Genomic DNA, 17,299 nt, shown 5'->3' with positions numbered 1-17,299 from the left:
AGAGAAGGCCAGGTGGAGGGACCTTCCATATCACTCTAACACTCTGGCTCCAAACTTCAGCGCTGGCCCCTGAGGTGCTAGGCTGGACCACACTAAAGTCCCCCTTCAACGGGGCCAGAAGCAGCCGGGACAGCAGTGCCAAAGCAAGCAGAGCGGCCTCTTCCCTCCGTCCCCCTGAGCCCACACCTCATATTTGGATCTTACCACTGCACTGGCGAGGAAAGGCAGTCCTGAGCACGGCAGCAGTAAGAAGGACAAGCACAGAAGCATTAGAGGCAGAGCGAGAGAAAGTGCGTTTGCTGCGAGGGCTGGAGCAGAGCTGGCTGGGCGCCCATCCCAGTTTTCAAGGTGGTAGGAAATTAGCGGTGGCGACGGCACGTAGGTCCCTCTAAAAATAGTGTTTAAAGCAAGAGCCACTCTGGTTCGACCAGGCCTCCTCCCAAGCCACAGCGGCGGCTTGTCAAAGGCCCAAGGCAGCAAAAAGCATCCCAAGACATCACCCCACATGGTGCCAAATGCAGACCCCTTTGCTCAGCCTTTGAACTCCCTACACCCTAAAATTATGGTCCAACAGACACTGGAGCCTCTGCTGGGGGCCAGTGTGGAATGGTGGGGGGAGAACAAAAAGACAGAAGCTTAATGCTCCCTCCTTTTGGAGACATACCCACCCTCTGTGCCTCTCAAGGAAGGATCAGGGGCCTTGCATAGACCACCGTTACAGCAACGGCCATGCTTTCTGTTGGCTAACTGCATGTCTGTTCCTCATGTCTTACTTCTATATCCCTAGTGCCTACTATAGGAACCCGGCTGGCACATCCTTAGGAATGGATATAAGATGGATGAGTGCACAAATGGATAGATGAATTCGTGACCCAATCCAGAGTCTTTGCAATCTGTGTATAGATGTTACTCTCCCCCTTATCTATAAAAACCAACCAGGAAGTTAATTCTAAGAGGCAAATACGGAAGGATAGAAAGGTCCGTTCCGTGTCTTGGGAGTTCCCGGGATATTCTTTGCATGTTAAATACTTATTCCAAAGATTTTGGACCAAGACTGCCATCCAAATGCAGAATGCTCAACTTATAATTTCTAAATACTAGCATCTATTGTACTGATTAATTTTATGTTCCTTTATCCAATAAATGTCTTGGGTGCCATTTGTGCACCGGATCCTATGCTAAGTACTGGGACCATAGAGAAGAAACTGGCATGTGGCCCTGCCCTCAGGGAGCACACACTCTAATGGGGGTGCCCAACAGGTCGCTAGATAAAGCATGGCACATGGGACTATGATGAGAATCAATGTCCCCACCATGACCCACCTTCACCTTGGAGGGCCACTTAGATCATAAAAGTTAACAGCTGTGGAGTGGCTGCTACTAAATATGGAGTTTCTTTTTGGCACGAAAATGTTCAAGAATTGGGAAGTGGTGATGGCTGTACAACCTTGTGAATATACTAAAAATCACTGAACTCTACAATTTAAAGGAATGGATTTTGCGGCATGTGAATTATATCTCAGAAAACCTTTTTAAAGTTAAAAGCTACTTTCAGCCAATTTGAAATATTTAGCAAATTCTGGAGCATGATCCCACTAAATACCTGGGTCCCTCTTACCTGTTCTCCTTTTAGTCCTGGAAATCCAGGCACACCGGTGTCACCTTTTGGTCCACGAGGGCCCTGAAAGGAATCATCGGAGGGTATTTTGTTGTTTGTTAAGATTAAAATGCTTTAGGGGTGCCTGGGCGGCTCAGTTGGTTAAGTGTCCAACTCTTGGTTTCAGCTCAGGTCATCTCACGGTTCATGAGTTCAAGCCTTGCATCAGGCTCTGCACTGACAGCATGGAGCCTGCTTTGGATTCTCTCTCTCCCTCTCTCTCTGCCCCTCCCCAGCTCTCTCTCTTTCTCAAAATAAATAAATAAACTTAAAAAAAAAAAAAAAAAGAGCTTCTTCTGCTGCTAGGAAGAAGTCACAACTAGCCATGACGTTTTCTTAATTTTAAGTGATGCAAGAATTGTGGTATGGTGGAAAGACGACAGCACTAAGCGCTAGGAGGCCTAGAGGCCCCTGCCTCTGAACTTTGGCTTCCTCTGAGGGGCCCTACTGAGACAGCCTCGTCCTGCTGCCCCTGCTTACCCCATGGGTCCTCCTGGCCACCCTGTGGCCTGCCTCCACCCACCGTTCATCGCCTGGGACTCCCGCTTCCCGTCTGGCTCCCCACCACATATGGGATGGGATCCAAACGTCCCAGCCTGACACTCAAACCCATCCCAGCCAGCCTCAGCACCTCATCCCCTGCTCCCCATCACACACCCAGGTGAGCCTTTCCCCTTATCCTCTCTGCCCTGCGCACTGCCTCCGCGCTTCCGCCCACGCCCTTCCTGCTGCGGGAATGCCCAGCCACCCCTCTGCAGAGCCAAGTTCTGCACACCCGGCCAGAGGTGACCTCTTCTCAACTCCAACACTATATACCTGTGACAGTGACTCACAGCCAGATGTCTGCCCCAGAAAGGTGTTTCACACTTTACTGCCATGTAGCTTTTCACAAGTCCCTGTGCAGTCTTGTGGGTTAAAGGGGGAGTTACCCACTAGAGCAGTGGCTTTCAAATATTTGTTATTACTTTTTAGCAATGAAACTCTTTTCATTCCTTTTTTTTTTTTCAAGTAAAGACTTGAATGAAAGCTCAATATATAAAATATGTCAAATGGAGCTTCTTTATTGCAGGTCGGTGGCCTAGAATCCCACTTTGTGGCCCCCTCTTTACTCCCTAAAGTGGCCCTGGGGGCTCCCGCGGGAACACAGCCCTACTCATATAGAAGAAAACGTGTTCCGGAACATGCCCCTGGTTCGGAGCAGCCAAGCCAGGGCCGGAGCTCAGAGGTCTGGCCTCTCCTCCTCTTAACAAAAGAGGTGTTCTCCATGACTGCCACTCTCTCTCCTGTTCCTGAGGTCTCGTTCACACGTACTGCCAGTGTCATGACAAGATATGCTCCTTTTGCAAAATGTAAAAAGTTCAGGGGCACCTGTGTGGCTCAGTCCATTAAGTGTTCGACTTCAGCTCAGGTCATGATCTCGCAGCTCACGGGCTGGAGCCCCAAGTTGGGCTTGTGCTGACAGCTCAGAGCCTGGAGCCTGGGTTCTGTGTCTCCCTCTCTCTCTGTCCCTCCCCTGCTTGCTCTCTCTCTCTCTCTCTCAAAAATAAACATTAAAAAAAATTAAAAAAACAAAATGTAAAAAGCTCAGAAAAACAGAAAGAAACAGAAAGAGAAATCACTTATATTCCATCATCAAGAACAAATTTCTGTCACAGTTTTGTTAAATCTCCTTCATTTGCTTGGAGGCAACGCATACGCTGTTGGCATTAGGACATTTCAGATCTGGAGCGTCTTGGAGAAATTGTGCAGATTTCACGCTGGAGCCTTGAGCGTAAGCACAAGCTCACACTTTTAGACAAAACTGATCACTTTCTATACAGAAATGCATATTCACCTTCCATGGTGGAAGCCACAATAGTGTGCACACAGACTATTAATTGTTGGGCTTCTAGTCTGTGATTGCTCCCCCTCATCCCCCACTGCTCCCATCCTCTCTCTTTAGGACACTGATCTGCGGGGACTGTATACTTGACTCATCCCCTCACATTCATAGGCAGCCAACCACTGGCTCTGGTTTCTGCTGGTACCAGGAGAGAGATTAAGACCCAACCTCCACAAGCTGTTCACAGTACAATCGAGAAAAAAAGACAAGGGTGTGAATAACTTATTAAGGGCAGAAAAGAATCACAGCAGAGGTGAAAATAAAGCCTATGGGACTCAAAGGAGGAAAGGATGGGGCACCTGGGTGGTTCAGTCAGTTAAGCGTCCTGACTCCTAGTTTCGACTCAGGTTCTGATCTCAAGGTTTCATGAGTTCAAGCCCTGCATTGGGCTCCACGCTGACAGTGCGGAGCCTGCTTGGGATTCTCTGTCTCCCTTTCTCTCTGCCCCTTTCCCACTCACGCTCTGTCTCTTTTAAATAAACTTTAAAAAATAAAAAAAAAAAATTAAAAAATTAAAAAAAAAAAAAAAGGAGGAAAGGATCACTCCAGGTGAGGGTCAACCAGGGCAGGTTACATAAACAAGATGGTGTCATAGAGAAGGAGAAGAATGGCATTCCAGGTGGAAGGCACAGAATGAACACAGCCCCAGGGCACAGAGGGAAGATGGCTACTGTGGTACTTACTGGAAATCCCGGCAGCCCAGGTATGCCCTCTGGACCCTGTGACCAAAGATAAAATACCGAAGATAAAATAGGCTGGTTAGCAGCAGCATTTCCAGAGCCAGCAGGAACGCTGTGCCTCAGGGGCCCACCCCCTCCCAGCAGCTCCCAAAGACCCAAGCATGTTCCCACGGTGGAAGGTGTCTCACGATCCATGTTGCAGACAAGGATGTTGAGGCCCAAGAGGGGAAGGGACCGTGCAGAGTCACGCGGCTGGTTAGTGACAGGGCCAGAAACTGTGCCCAGGAGCCCAGAGCCCCCACTGCCACCCCACCCCCATGCAGGACTCTGCATTTGAAGGGTCTGCCTTCTCCTCTGTGAAATCACTTGATACATGTTCTTGGAGAAGCAGCCCCTAATTTCTGAGGCGTGGGCCCAAAGGGTGTGCCGAGGTATTTGGGGGTGGAAGACTCAGTGCTTCTCCCTCAGAGAAGAACAAACAGACAGTGTGCGGTTCACTCCACATTGGCCGGGAATCTTCTTCCTGCCGGCCCAGGTACCCACATGCTCATTAAATGTCTGACTTTGGCAGAATACATAGAGAGACAGACAACTGGAGAGCAACACGTTTCTCAATCCACTGTATATACAGTGGGGTGGGGAAGCAGAAGGGTGCCAGCTGGGACTTGAGTCCCCTCAGGGAGGGATGGGCCTCTGAGTAGGAAAATTCTGGCCCTTCATTAGGAACGAAAAGGATCCTTGGATTTGCTAAAGGAAGGACAGGGATTGGCAGGGAAGGCAGATTCTAGGGGTGTGGGGAGGGAGAAGGGATGGGGCAGACAAGCCCCAGGGACTCTTAGGACAGAGATGCCGAATCTTTGATTTTAGAGGGTATTTTCCTTTAGTAATAACCTGCCTAATAACCCCAAACCTCTAATTGTTTGGGAAATACCAAGACCCTTTGTGAGATGACTTTTTCTTGAGAGCTGGTTTGCTTTAGGGGTTAACTATTGGGGTATTTTGAGTGATTTTACAGAAACCAAGGAAAAGAAGCCCCATTGGCTGTAGTAAAGAGACGGCAGAAGTACCCACCAACAGAGGCCCCTCAGCAGGACAGGCTGGCTCTAGAAGAATGTCCCAGATATCTGCAGAAGCCTTGGGGGGAGCGCCAAGTTCTCCCCAGGACATGGATGCTGGGGGTGGAGGCCAACCTCATTAGGGACCACAGGGGTGGGTGGGCTGCCCAGCTGTGGAAGTATAAGCCTCAATCTGCATGTGGGCTTGCGCTAAGTGCTGCCATTTGCAAAGCAGATTCACATCCACCAACCTCTTATGAGCTGCCCCAAAGGCTGCTGAGGCAGTGTCAAAGGACAGGCTCAGAGGCTCAGAGTGGTGTGTGGACATGGGCTGGAACCCCAGGGCTCCTAAGACCACAGCTCTTTCCTCTCTTTCCGGCTGTCACCAACAGATGCTGGGAGGTGCAACGGGGATTTATGGCACAGGCTGCAGGAAGGAGCTTCCTTCCTTTTAGGTCTCCTTATGCCATAGGCCGACTCTGCAGACTTGCAGAGATACTACAGCTTTGCTAAGTGGTCCCGATCTCTAACAGGGGGCTGGAAAGACCAAAGCAGGTCATGTTCTCCCCTTGTGCGCTGGTTTTCCCATTAGCACAAGGCTAGGTCTCCCTAGGCTCTTCCCGTTCTAGGAGATGAGATCATATGCAAACAAAAGCAGGCCAAAGGCATCCCACAGACATCAATCGGTTTGTTACTTAGGATTCTTTGCTTTCCATGACACATACTTCCGATACATGAGACTGGAAGCTTCCACTGCATTGGACACAAAACTTCCCGAGTGATCAAATTAATGTGATAGCAACTTCTCAGAAATGCAAAGTTCTTTTTTCCATTCTATTCTGACATATTCTAGCTCCATGCTTCAGGAGCTAAGAAGATTCCAAACCAACCCAGCTTAGTTTCAGCAGGGTATCTGGGAAGAACTTCACTCTAGGGCAGCTGTGGATACACACCGGAGGCCCAATGAGCTCAGGGATATCCGAGAGATTCAGGAACCCGTGGGTGATGTTAACCAAAGACTGAAAAGAGAGAAAACAGACAATGAGACAGAGGGTAGCACATTCCACCTTGTTCCTGGCAGGGAGTCTTTAACTGAAGTCACCCCAGCACCACAGAGCAGAGGCAAACACAACACCCTAAACTCACTGCCAGCACATCCATCCCCTCCCCACCCCTTATGAAACAGCGCTGAGCTGCTGTAGACTTTCTTCTTTCAATTAACCTTAAAACTGCACCACCCATGGGGTGTCTGGGTGGCTCAGTCGGTCAAGCGTCTGACTTTGGCTCGGGTCATGATCTCACGGTTCGTGAGGTCGAGCCCCGCGTTGGGCTCTGTGCACACAGCTCAGAGTGTGGAGCCTGCTTCGGATTCTGTGTCTCCCTCTCCCTCTCTGCCCCTCCCCTGCTTGCACTCTGTCTCTCTCTCTCTCTCTCTCTCTCAAAAATAAATAAACATTAAAAAATTTTTTTTAATAAAAATAAAAAAATTGCACCATCTATGAATGTCTTCTCTTTTAAAATTTTAAACACACACACACACATATTTTTAAAGCATATATTTCCATATATATCTCCATAGAAAGCATGCAGCGTTGACAGTGTGTGTGTCCGTGTGCCTATTTTACATCAACGGCATCAGGCTGAATGTAGAATTCTTCAACTTGCTTCTTCCAACAATGGAGCATGGATGTCTTTCCACATGGAACTGGGGGGTATGGACACTTTTGTTTTAATGGATTGCTGAAGAGTGGTCTAAAGGGGCCTTGTAACTTACACTGCTACCAAAGCATATGAGACTCACTATTTCACCACACCCTTACCCACCCTGGATATTTGTAATCACTTTTTTTTTTTTTTTAACTGTAGGCATCCTTTTTTCCCCAGTTATTTGGGACTTTTCTGTCTCTCTGTCATCTACCAGTATGGCATCACTTGTCTCAGAAGAGCCACAGTTTTTCACCAGTGTGATGCTCTAACATGAAGGGGACCTTGCTCTGCTCCCTGCCCACACCCCAGCCTTCTCTACAGTTTTCCACCACTCTCTACACCCTCCACACCCATCAGCCTCCTGTGCCTTGGATTCACTCACGTTTTCCTATTCTGTGCTGTGGCTCAGAGTGTGCCTGCCATCTGAATTCTGGAAGCCCTGTCCTTTGTGCCTACCTGGTAAGATCCTTCTCAGCTCCTAAGTCCCTGCTCAAAGACACCTCCTCCAGAAAGGCTTCCTTAATTTCACATACCCCAAAACATCTTTCCTCACTCTTCTCCCACTTATGTTCCTCTGCCTCTCTGTCACAGCCATTCTCTTGACTGCAGATGCTGCCAATAAGAGGAGTATTCTGGAAGTGCTGTGTGAGAGAACCGTGGTACTGGGGCAGGAGCAGACACAAGGGGTGTGCTGGTAGGTGGAAATGCCAATGCCAGATGCCAGCTACATGCCTTCTGTGTAACCACCATCCCTGAAGTTGTGGACAACTTTCTCTCCCCTTTAGCGAAGGCAGAAAATACATAGTCATGCTCCAACCTGGCTGGTACTCACACTGGACAAGACCTCGATGCGCCCTGGCGGCCCCCTGGGCCCAGGGGGTCCCACAATGCTGGCTCCATCCATCCCTCTGTCACCCTGGATACAACAGTGATAGTGGAAAAAAATTCATTGTACATGGATAATGCTCCTAGAAGCTGGCTGGAAATTTCTCCCACCCCCGCCTCAGATCTGTGACCTCACCTTGGGCCCCTGGTCTCCTTTTTCTCCTTTGGGACCCTGGTAAAACAAACAAACAAACAAACAAACAATCAAACACATTCTTTGGTTTTCTTCTCTTCACTTTGTTTACTCCTCATCTATCCTCACATCTTGCCATCTCTCCCTCAGCTCCCACACGGATTTTGCCCCGGGAAGCAAAAGATGTGGGGCAAATCCCCCTTCCAGAATCAGAAGGAAGAACACCCACGGAGGCTCTCTCCTAGCATGGGGTGAGTGTCCTCTTAACCCTGACTCTCAGAGCCCTCTGCATCTGGAGGATAGGGAAGGTCTAATTTAACCACAGAGAGGGGTATGCTGCTTGTCCCTTCGAGGCTCTGTTTCTGCTGGGCTGGCGTGCTTAGCTCTGGGTCCCATTTGACAAACATAATGAGATCTGGGGGTTGGTCCTCTTGAGAGCAGGAAATCATTGCAGAAGAGGGACAACATCTCCCCAGGGTTGGACGCAGTGGGAAGGGGCACTTGTTGGGAGCACAGGGTTCTGAAATGAGGCAGCAGGTAGGAGGCAATGAAGCAGACATGCTTGATGGTAAGGGACTAGAGAGAGAGAGGGAAAGAGAGAGAAAGAGAGAGAGAGAGACAAAGATGACTTTCAAGTTTTCCCCTATGACGTTTTGTGCAAAACTCCTGTGCTGCTCCTTAAAGAAACAGGTTGTAAAGAGCACCCAGTCTCCCCGCTGCATGGCTGGAAGCTGGAGGTGCAGAGAGGGTGAGTTACCAAAAGGAACAGGGCCACGGCAGCACCCCACAGCTTCCCCACTCCAGCAGGACAATATGACAATCCTCAAAATGAACGTTTCAAAACTCAACCTACACTTGAAACCGCTGGTCCAGAGATCCTGGGTTCATGCAACAGCCTGATGCTTCCAGATCCTTCAGTATCCTGGAGAAGGAGGAAGAATGAGAATTTCACATCCAATTCCAGAGCACATGCATGTGCCAGGTGTGGAGCTGGGACCTGGAGCTGGCTGGGCCCAGTGGGGAGTCACACACAGCCTCTGCCCTCGGACCCGCATTCTCTTAGCTGGTTTTTCCAACAGCCCCTGGTGCCCATTGTTCTTTAACCACAAAAAGGGTGGGGGAGTACCTCAAATCCAAGTCCCATTGCACATCCAGGGCCTGGGGGCCCTGGGGGTCCAGGAGGCCCTGGGGGTCCCATGACCCCAGGAGCGCCAACTTGTCCATTTTTCCCCGGCGGTCCTGGTAAGCCTCTGCTGCCAGGGTCACCCTGTAAGGAAGAGGACGGGCTGATTGTGCAGCTCTGGGGTCGCTGGTAAAAGGAGTAACATACACGCCTGAGTTGGGAAATCGTTCTTTGAACTAAATGAGGTTGATGGATTTTCTGATGGGCACTGCTTCCAGGTACAGAAACCACGGTCTTGCTGACACTTGGAGACAAGCGGATGCGCTCCTGTGCACGTGTTTGTGCGGAGGGAGGGCATGGGAAAGGAGCAAGTGGTTTCCCCCTCCCTCTCTAGTGGGTCTGCGGTCCCAGAACAGTTCCTGAGATGTGTTTGTCTCTGAGAACACATCTGAGAGATGTGTTTCTCTCCCCGATGCTTATATACTCAGCAGTCCAATTACAGTAAACCCAGAGAAAGGGGAAGAATAAGAAAGCTTTCTCTTTTTCTTCCTTTTTTTTTTCTTTTACCTTTTCACCGGCTGACCCATTAGGCCCTCTTGCTCCCTGAGGAAAAAAAAAGAAAGGCAAGAAAAAGGCCCAATTAATATATATTTCAGTAGGTATATTCCAAAGAAAATGCAGAATTAGAGGCTTTCAAGTAACAGGTTATTAGATGAGCTGACTTGAAAAATCCATTTTTCAACTCTTAGCTCATTACCTACCTTAAGAGTAAAAAGGAGAAGTTGGAGATTAACCAGGGAGAGACTGCAGAGGAAGAATTCCCTTGGAGAATTATCTGTGTACTGGCGGGTCCCTTACCCCACCCCTCCCATGTCGGAAATAAAGAGATAGGTCTGCTACTTGAGGCCAAGAAAGGGGCTTCAAAAACTTGATATGTATTCCCTAGACTTTTGGAGAATTGTGAACTGGTGACTGGCTTTCTTCCGGAAATATCTAAAGACAAAAGGCTGGCTGGAGTGGCCCCAGGATGGGGTTGGGGGGTGTTTCTCTAAAGCAGGTTACATGTATACCCCTAATGGGGGCCACAAAATAGGTTTTCTGGGGTGTAACATGTGGGTCCCACAGAATAGAGCCGGCTGTGAGCTCTGAGTAGAGGGCAGAACCAACGGGAACTGGTGGCCAGGAGTGGTCAACCACAGGAGATATGGCCCTACATCAGGGGACTGTGGTTGGGGGCCTCCAATGGGAGAAACTCTGAGGACTCACAAAAGGAGTCAGGAAAACATCCTGACACCCGATTATGATGTACCTACCATCTAAGGCTGTGCCCTTCCCCAGTCCCCTCTTATTCTAGGTTGGATTGCCCTTCCAATATCAAATCCATAGGAAGGACAAAGTGGCTAGTTCCAAAATAACATGCTCAAAAATAAGATGGTGAATGATACTGAATCTGAAAATAGTGAGGAATACCAAAGGGAAAATACAGAAAGCTGAAGCCACAGACTTCAGTAGTGGAGAGAAAGCACAGGGGAAAAAGTATCCTGCAAAGTGGCGGTGGAAGCGAGGGGCAGGGTGTGGTGCTGATGGGCAGATAGGTCGAAATTCTGGAGCAGGAAAGCCAGCCAGCCCTGCCCATTCCCCCTCACCTCCCAGCCCCCACTCCTAGAACAATAAGAGCTATTTACTGGAGCCAGGGCATTGGGCAGAGCCCCGAGTGGCTAGGGAATCCTGGGAGATCCAGGGATACCCCAAACTCCTAAGACCAGCTGCTGAGGTGCCCTGCCTGATGGCACACCCACTGCCCCCATCCTGAAACCCACTGAAACCTGCAAGCCTCAGAAGTAGCCGCTGCCCAACTCCTCAACAATCTGTATGAACAGAGGCAGAAAACAGACCAAAGAGAGATTCCAACTTTGAAAGCAAACACACGAGCAAGAAACAACACATATCAGAGGGAGGGCAACACTATCAAAGAGAGGCATACAAAAATAAAAAATAAAATAAATAAAATAAAATAAAAATAAACATTTAAGAAAGACAGGCAGCAGTGCCGGCAATAGAATGTATGCCCAAGGAAGGAGCGTGAAGAACACAACCTTATCAGGACTTTAAGCGTACAATACATATTCTCAGGGAGAAAAGGGAGGCTATTACAGCCATGAAACATGGACAAATTATTATGAAATAAGCACAATGCTTATATGAAAGAATGAATTAGAGACCTTAGAAATAAAAATACATTAGCTGTTGAAAGGAAGTCACCTGTAAGGGCTGAATAACAAGAGATGCGCCTTGTCACAATCAGGCTGCAGTCGCCCAGGGCATTAGCAGGTGCAGGGAGGGGAAGGGGTGTTTCGGCGAAGGAAGCAGTGGTGGCTGGGCTCAGAGGCTTCTCTGCCTGCCCACTTGACCCAGGAGAAACTACCTGTGACCATTCACCATGGGCAGAAACAAAAACAATCGGGTTCCGGTTCTGCTGCCTAATCTGGAGGCTGCGGTTCCTGCGCCTACATTTCTTGGGCGTGACCAGCCGCGCCATCATCTGCTGCCTGTCGCAATCTGTCCTTGAAGGAAGTGCCAACCGTATGCACCTTTCCAGTAACAAGTCAAATCACAGGGAAATTGTGAGAGAGAAGTCAAATTAGCTTCATCTCTTGACTTCTGGACTCTATTCTCTGAAAACCTTACTGTTGTGTTGCCAGCTGAGCCTGTCAAAGAAAATTATGTTTGGAAAGTGAAAAACTGTCTTTTTTAAATTGCCTTCCCAGCTCTTCAAATTAAGAGTATGTCTTGTAGCAGTTTCACAGGAAGTCTAGAAGATATTTTGGACCTTGAGTTACCGGTCTCAGAAGCAGATGATTTTATCCAGCTTGTACATGCAAAAAGGTAGTATTTAGACCCATTCCATTGGCTCACAGATTTGGTGGCCACCATTTTGGAATCTGAGCAGATCAGCTTGGGGATGGGAGAGCTCATCTTAACTGGAATTTACACGAACAGATAGAGTGAAAACTGGGAAACTCCAATTACAAGAGTCAGCAAAGACTCTGCTCCCAAAATGATAATGGCAGACCTATATCCAATTCCTCAGTGTGAGGCTTGTGTGTCTTACAATTTCAGCCAGCCAAGCTGCAGGTCTGGTTGTGGAGATGAAGTGTGGAGAGGTCAGTTCTACAAGGGAAATACTGTAAAAGAATAAGGTGCAGGAGTGCTACAAAATCATGCTTCAGAATGCATTAGAAATTTCTGCTCATTATAGTTATCAGATTTGCCAAGGACATTATTAGACTTCAACATACAGGAACATCAAAAAACCTAATAAATACATGGATTGTCGTTTTCTGTTGTGGTATCTCAGATGGCACAACTTACTGCCTTGTGGCTGTCTGTCACTTTTGCTCATGGTGTTCGTTCCATCGATAACTTCAATTAGTTACAATTACAATTGACCTTGGTCTATTTGGTTTTATGGAGGCCCATAATCCTGATTTTGTACCAAACACATCTGATTGTTAAAGGAGATATGAAATAGGAAATCGGGCCAATATTGGAATTTTTAATTGAAATAAGCTGTTACGAGCTCCAAACCATTACTGGATCCTTGTTAAATGCATGTGGGTTCCATAGAATGGAGCCAGCTGTGAGTTCTGAGCAGAGGGGAGGACCAAAGGGAACTGGTGGCCAGGAGTGGTCAACCACAGGAGATATGGCCCTACATCAGGGGACTGTGGTTGGGGGCCTCCAATGGGAGAATCTCTGAGGATTCACAAAAGAAGGAGTCAGGAAAATATCCTGACACCTGATTATGATGTACCCACTGCTTAGGTTCTTAAGGGGCACCCTGTTTTTAGTGTGTAAGACTTAGATAATTGCTCAAAACCAAACTGGGGTTACACAGAGAAAGGGAAGGCAATGATGAATTACTTGCATTTCTTCTCATCCCATGGGGAAGACAGAATCTGCTTTATAAGGCCCAACACTGACATTTCGGTGGCTCAGTGAGATCATTCAAAGCCCATTACGGGGAGCTCCATGTCCCTCAGCAATTCTGGACACAGAAGAAAATGTCAAAACACAAGCTCTTTTCTGCCTCGGTGTCCCAGCACCTTTTGACACTGAAGAATACAATGAATCATTCAGAGTGTGAACGAAGGAAAAGAGTGACAATAGTAAATATGCTACATGTGTGCCGCAGATCCGGCTGTCACAGTGTGCAATGCAAAAAGCAGAAAGGAATGTCATAGAGACGTGTCTCCGGCACGTTCTTCAGCATCCTTTCCAGGAACATTCAGTAGCTGAGAAAGCAGGATACTCTTCGCCTGTTCCTTCATGGGCTAAAGATCTCAGAGTAGCTGTTCATCTTAATTTTGGGAAAATATATTAAGGAGTACTCCTATCATGGAACTCAACATAAAATAAACTATTTATTTCAAGAATTCTTAAAGACCATCCACATTTTGATGACAATCCTACATTTGAAAATAATGATTATATATGACAATATTTTTTTTTTTCCAGTCAGATAAGCTTGGACCTCATTCTCTGGGAAAAAAAACTCCCCTTTAGACAACTGCCCAGACTGGTCTATGCGCCCTGTAAGTGAGAAGGAGGCTGCTTTCTGAGCAGCATGAGAAAAGATCTCCTTACAAGAATCCATGCAACTGCGGAAGGCACTTCCTGGCAAGAAATGAGTCCCTTGGAGGTGTGCAAGCCTGAAGAACAGATACTGTGGAGGGGAGTCAAGGATCAGCTGTATCATTGGATCTTATGCTGGGTTCCCTCCCAGAGACTGCTCATTTTCTGTAGTACATTTCTATTATTTTACATCCATACTATGCTCCTTGGTTTACTTTTGGCTTTTAAAAGTTATTTTTAGGTAAATGTCATCTGCAATGATTCCTTTGAGCTCTCCAGATGTAAGTTTCCAAGTCCTTCTAGAATCTGCTTTTACCTGACCAGAAAGCATCTTATGCACATAGTGCAATGAATTAGGACTCACAGCAAATTTTGGGGGGTGGAGGTGGGGAATGTAATTGATCTCCAACAATCATCCTATACAAGCCTGCCACCCTGTGCACGGCTGCTCCCCTGAACAGTGCAGAGTGTGCTTACTCTGGTGTCAGCATGCGGATGTGGGCACGGGTATTTTTAAATGCCAGACGAGCAAGGGAGGGGCATGTGGGGGCGGGTGCAGGAGAGCTGGCAAGAAGGACAGGGAGGAACAGTGTGGGTCTGTGATGTTTCCCGAAGAATCTAATTTCTTATGAAATAGTCGGTACTTGTAGAGAGAGTTCTATACAGCTTGACAACCGTTTCTTTCTTCTTTTTCTGAGAAAGGAGGTTTCCGCGAAAATCGAGTTACTGCTTCAATTGAAATAAACACACTTGAGAACTGTCGGCAACTGGAAAATCAGTTCCGTGAAGATGGTGGTGTCTAGGGAGTTGACATTTTCCACGACTTCATGCCGTGGAGTACACAGAAGACCTTGGTCCTTATCCCAGCTGGGAGGGACCCTCCCTCCTCTGAACCCCAGTTAAACTCATGCTTGCCTGTATCACCACACGGAGGCTTACCTTATCTTTATTGCCCTCCTTTGCAGGGGACTTGGCTTATCTCATCAACCCCGGATGGGAACACTGTAGGGGCAGGAACCCCGCCCCCAAGGCACCACGTGGGGTTTGCAGACCGAAGAGAGACAGGCTTACAGAGAATGAAGAGAGTGAAGGGAGCAGCAGATTCGCTAACCAAACGCTAACAGGGGCCTGAGCCAGAAACTAAGGACACACAGACAGTGCTAGTGCTGTTTGTCAGGGGAGGGGTGGGGGCACAGGTAAGCTAACATTGGCTAAGAGGAGTCCCAGCAGAACAAATACCGTGCTAACGGAAAGCGCAGGAAGGAGGGCTCCCTTCTGCTAATAGGGAGTCTAAAAGGGCTTCTCAGAGGATATATCCAAACTGGCCCTTGGAGGATGAGAAAAGGGAAAGATCACTTGAGATGGGGAGAAAGCACGTGCAAAGGACAGGGGGCTGTCCAGGAAGAGCATGCCCACAGCACATCAGTAGTGCTGCTGGTTGACCCAGAAGCCACGTGAGGGAGCAGCAGGAAATGGAGCTGGGAAGGCAGGTCTGCACACAGTCAGGGTTCGGTGCCTTCTCAGTGGAGAGGGCTGTGACTGGAGAGAGCCTGAAGCAGGAAGATGGACAGGTGCGGCAGGTGGGCAGAAGGTGGGTTACAGGTGGGGAGATGGAACGCTGTCGAGAAGCCTGATGCCATCGTGTGGGCCAGGAGAGGTGAACATCAGATCAGGGTGGAGACAGGCAAGAGAGGTGACTGTCAGGCGGGCCAGTCCTAGCAACAGGTGGGGCACGGCAGGAAGAGAGAGGAAGGAGGGGTTAGAGATTCTGCCTTTGCATCCTCGTGACTGGGTAGATGGCAGCACCATTCACTAAAGCTGGAGATGCTGAGCTCAGGTTTGGGCATCAAGAGCCCTGGGATGGGAACATCCAGCAGAGAGAGGATTAGGAGGGGATCAGAAAGGGTCCTTCACCTAAGAGGCAAGGACAGGCCCAGAGGTCAGAGACAGGCAGTGTGGGCCTGGTGGCCCCCATGTGTTGGAACCCCCCCTGCCCGTACCTTCTCCCCCTTCATCCCAGGAAGGCCGGAGGCTCCATCGGGTCCAGGCTGTCCCTCAGGGCCCTGGAGAACATCAGTGACAATCAGCCCATAACATCTCTGATAAGAATCAAGCATGAACCTTTCTTGGAAAAGGAGGCCAGGGCTGGGAGGACCGAGCGGGTGAGGCCAGTGGGTCCAGGAGGGTTGTGTTGGTCCAGGGTGGAATGCTGGTCCCTGGCCCCAGCATGGCCACTGCTGACTGTGTACCCCTGGACGAGTGTCCTTCATTCTCTGGGTTGCATTTTCCCCTCTGAGGGGGAACAGGAGGTTGAGTCAGACTAGAGGGTCTCTAAGGACCCCCTGCCCCAGGCCCAGCACTTCGATATCCCATAATTCCAAGATTCCATGAGCCTGCATTTCCTATACTAAGATAAAGCTGCAAAACAGTGTATAGGATGGTGTGTTTCTCGGCTTCTGCTTCTTATGAGCCTTAGTAATGACTCAGCTGAGGAGGACTTTTGTTTACAAATGTTAGCTAGCTGCTCGCTCTTATCATGAGTCTTCATGCTGGGGTATGGGGTCTGTACACCCCTCCTTGGATAGAGGAAGTCTCATGGCCACGGAGAGGGGGGAAATGATCCCAGGGGCTCACCGGGGGCCCAGGTTCACCAGCAGCTCCATCCTTTCCAGGCGATCCAGGGGGTCCCATGAAAACATCAGTTCCTGGTTTTCCTGGAATCCCAGGTGAGCCGGGTGGGCCCGGGGGACCTGGGGGACCCTAAAAGGCAGATACTCTGTTAAGAAACAGCAGGGGAGAAAGACATATCATATGTTTTCACTCATATGTGGAACTTGAGAAACTTAACAGAAGACCATGGTGGGGAGGGAAGGAGAAAAAATAGTTTCAAACAGAGAGGGAGGCAAACCATAAGAGACTCTTGAGTGTGGAGAACGAACTGAAGGTTGATTTGGGGTGGGGGGGAACAGAGGGAAAGTTGGTGATGGGCACTGAGGAGGGCACTTGTTGGGATGAGCACTGGGTGTTGTATGTAAGTGATGAGTCGGGGGAATCTACCCCCAAAACCAAGAGCACACTGTATACACTGTATGTTAGCTAACTTGACAATAAATTATTAGAAAAAAGAAAAGAAAAGAAACAGCGGGGGAGGGGATAAACATATACAGAACATCAGAACATATATGTTCCACCCATTCTCTCTTTTCCTCACAGTAACACTGCAAGTAGAGACTGGTGTTCCCACTTAGCTGATGGGGAACTAAGGCTCAGTAGGATATTGTGGCTTGGTTTGAGCTCACCCACTCATGGCTAATTATTAGAAAAGCTTGGATTTTAACCCAAGTCTTTCTGAGCCCATTATAGCATGTTTTCTCCATATATATATATATATATATATATACACACACACACACACACACACATATATATATATATATATAAAATAAAAATCCAATCAGTTGGAATTTTCAGAGGTGCTCTAGCTAACTTAGTTTTCTGATTACCTGGCAGAGTGGTCAAAAACTGCCTGTTGTTAACCCTTA

General features: G+C 48.4%; 1 protein-coding gene across 1 annotated transcript in view; it reads right to left on the bottom strand.

Moving 5' to 3' along the window:
- The window catches only part of COL15A1 (collagen type XV alpha 1 chain), a 108,012-nt gene that overhangs the window by 24,863 nt on the left and 65,850 nt on the right, over positions 1-17,299 (bottom strand). The window contains exons 14-23 of the mRNA XM_042912235.1: positions 16,392-16,517; positions 15,758-15,820; positions 9,690-9,725; positions 9,126-9,266; positions 8,853-8,921; positions 8,003-8,038; positions 7,814-7,897; positions 6,228-6,293; positions 4,223-4,258; positions 1,619-1,681 (exon numbers count right to left, since the gene is read on the bottom strand). Coding sequence (XP_042768169.1) covers positions 1,619-1,681; positions 4,223-4,258; positions 6,228-6,293; positions 7,814-7,897; positions 8,003-8,038; positions 8,853-8,921; positions 9,126-9,266; positions 9,690-9,725; positions 15,758-15,820; positions 16,392-16,517 — 720 coding nt within the window. The remainder of the gene's footprint in view (positions 1-1,618; positions 1,682-4,222; positions 4,259-6,227; positions 6,294-7,813; positions 7,898-8,002; positions 8,039-8,852; positions 8,922-9,125; positions 9,267-9,689; positions 9,726-15,757; positions 15,821-16,391; positions 16,518-17,299) is intronic.

Source organism: Panthera leo, chromosome D4, assembly GCF_018350215.1.
Source record: "Panthera leo isolate Ple1 chromosome D4, P.leo_Ple1_pat1.1, whole genome shotgun sequence".
Taxonomy (NCBI): Eukaryota; Metazoa; Chordata; class Mammalia; order Carnivora; family Felidae; genus Panthera; species Panthera leo.
The sequence above is the reverse complement of the archived record's forward strand: the minus strand, read 5'-3'. Positions and strand labels throughout refer to the sequence as shown.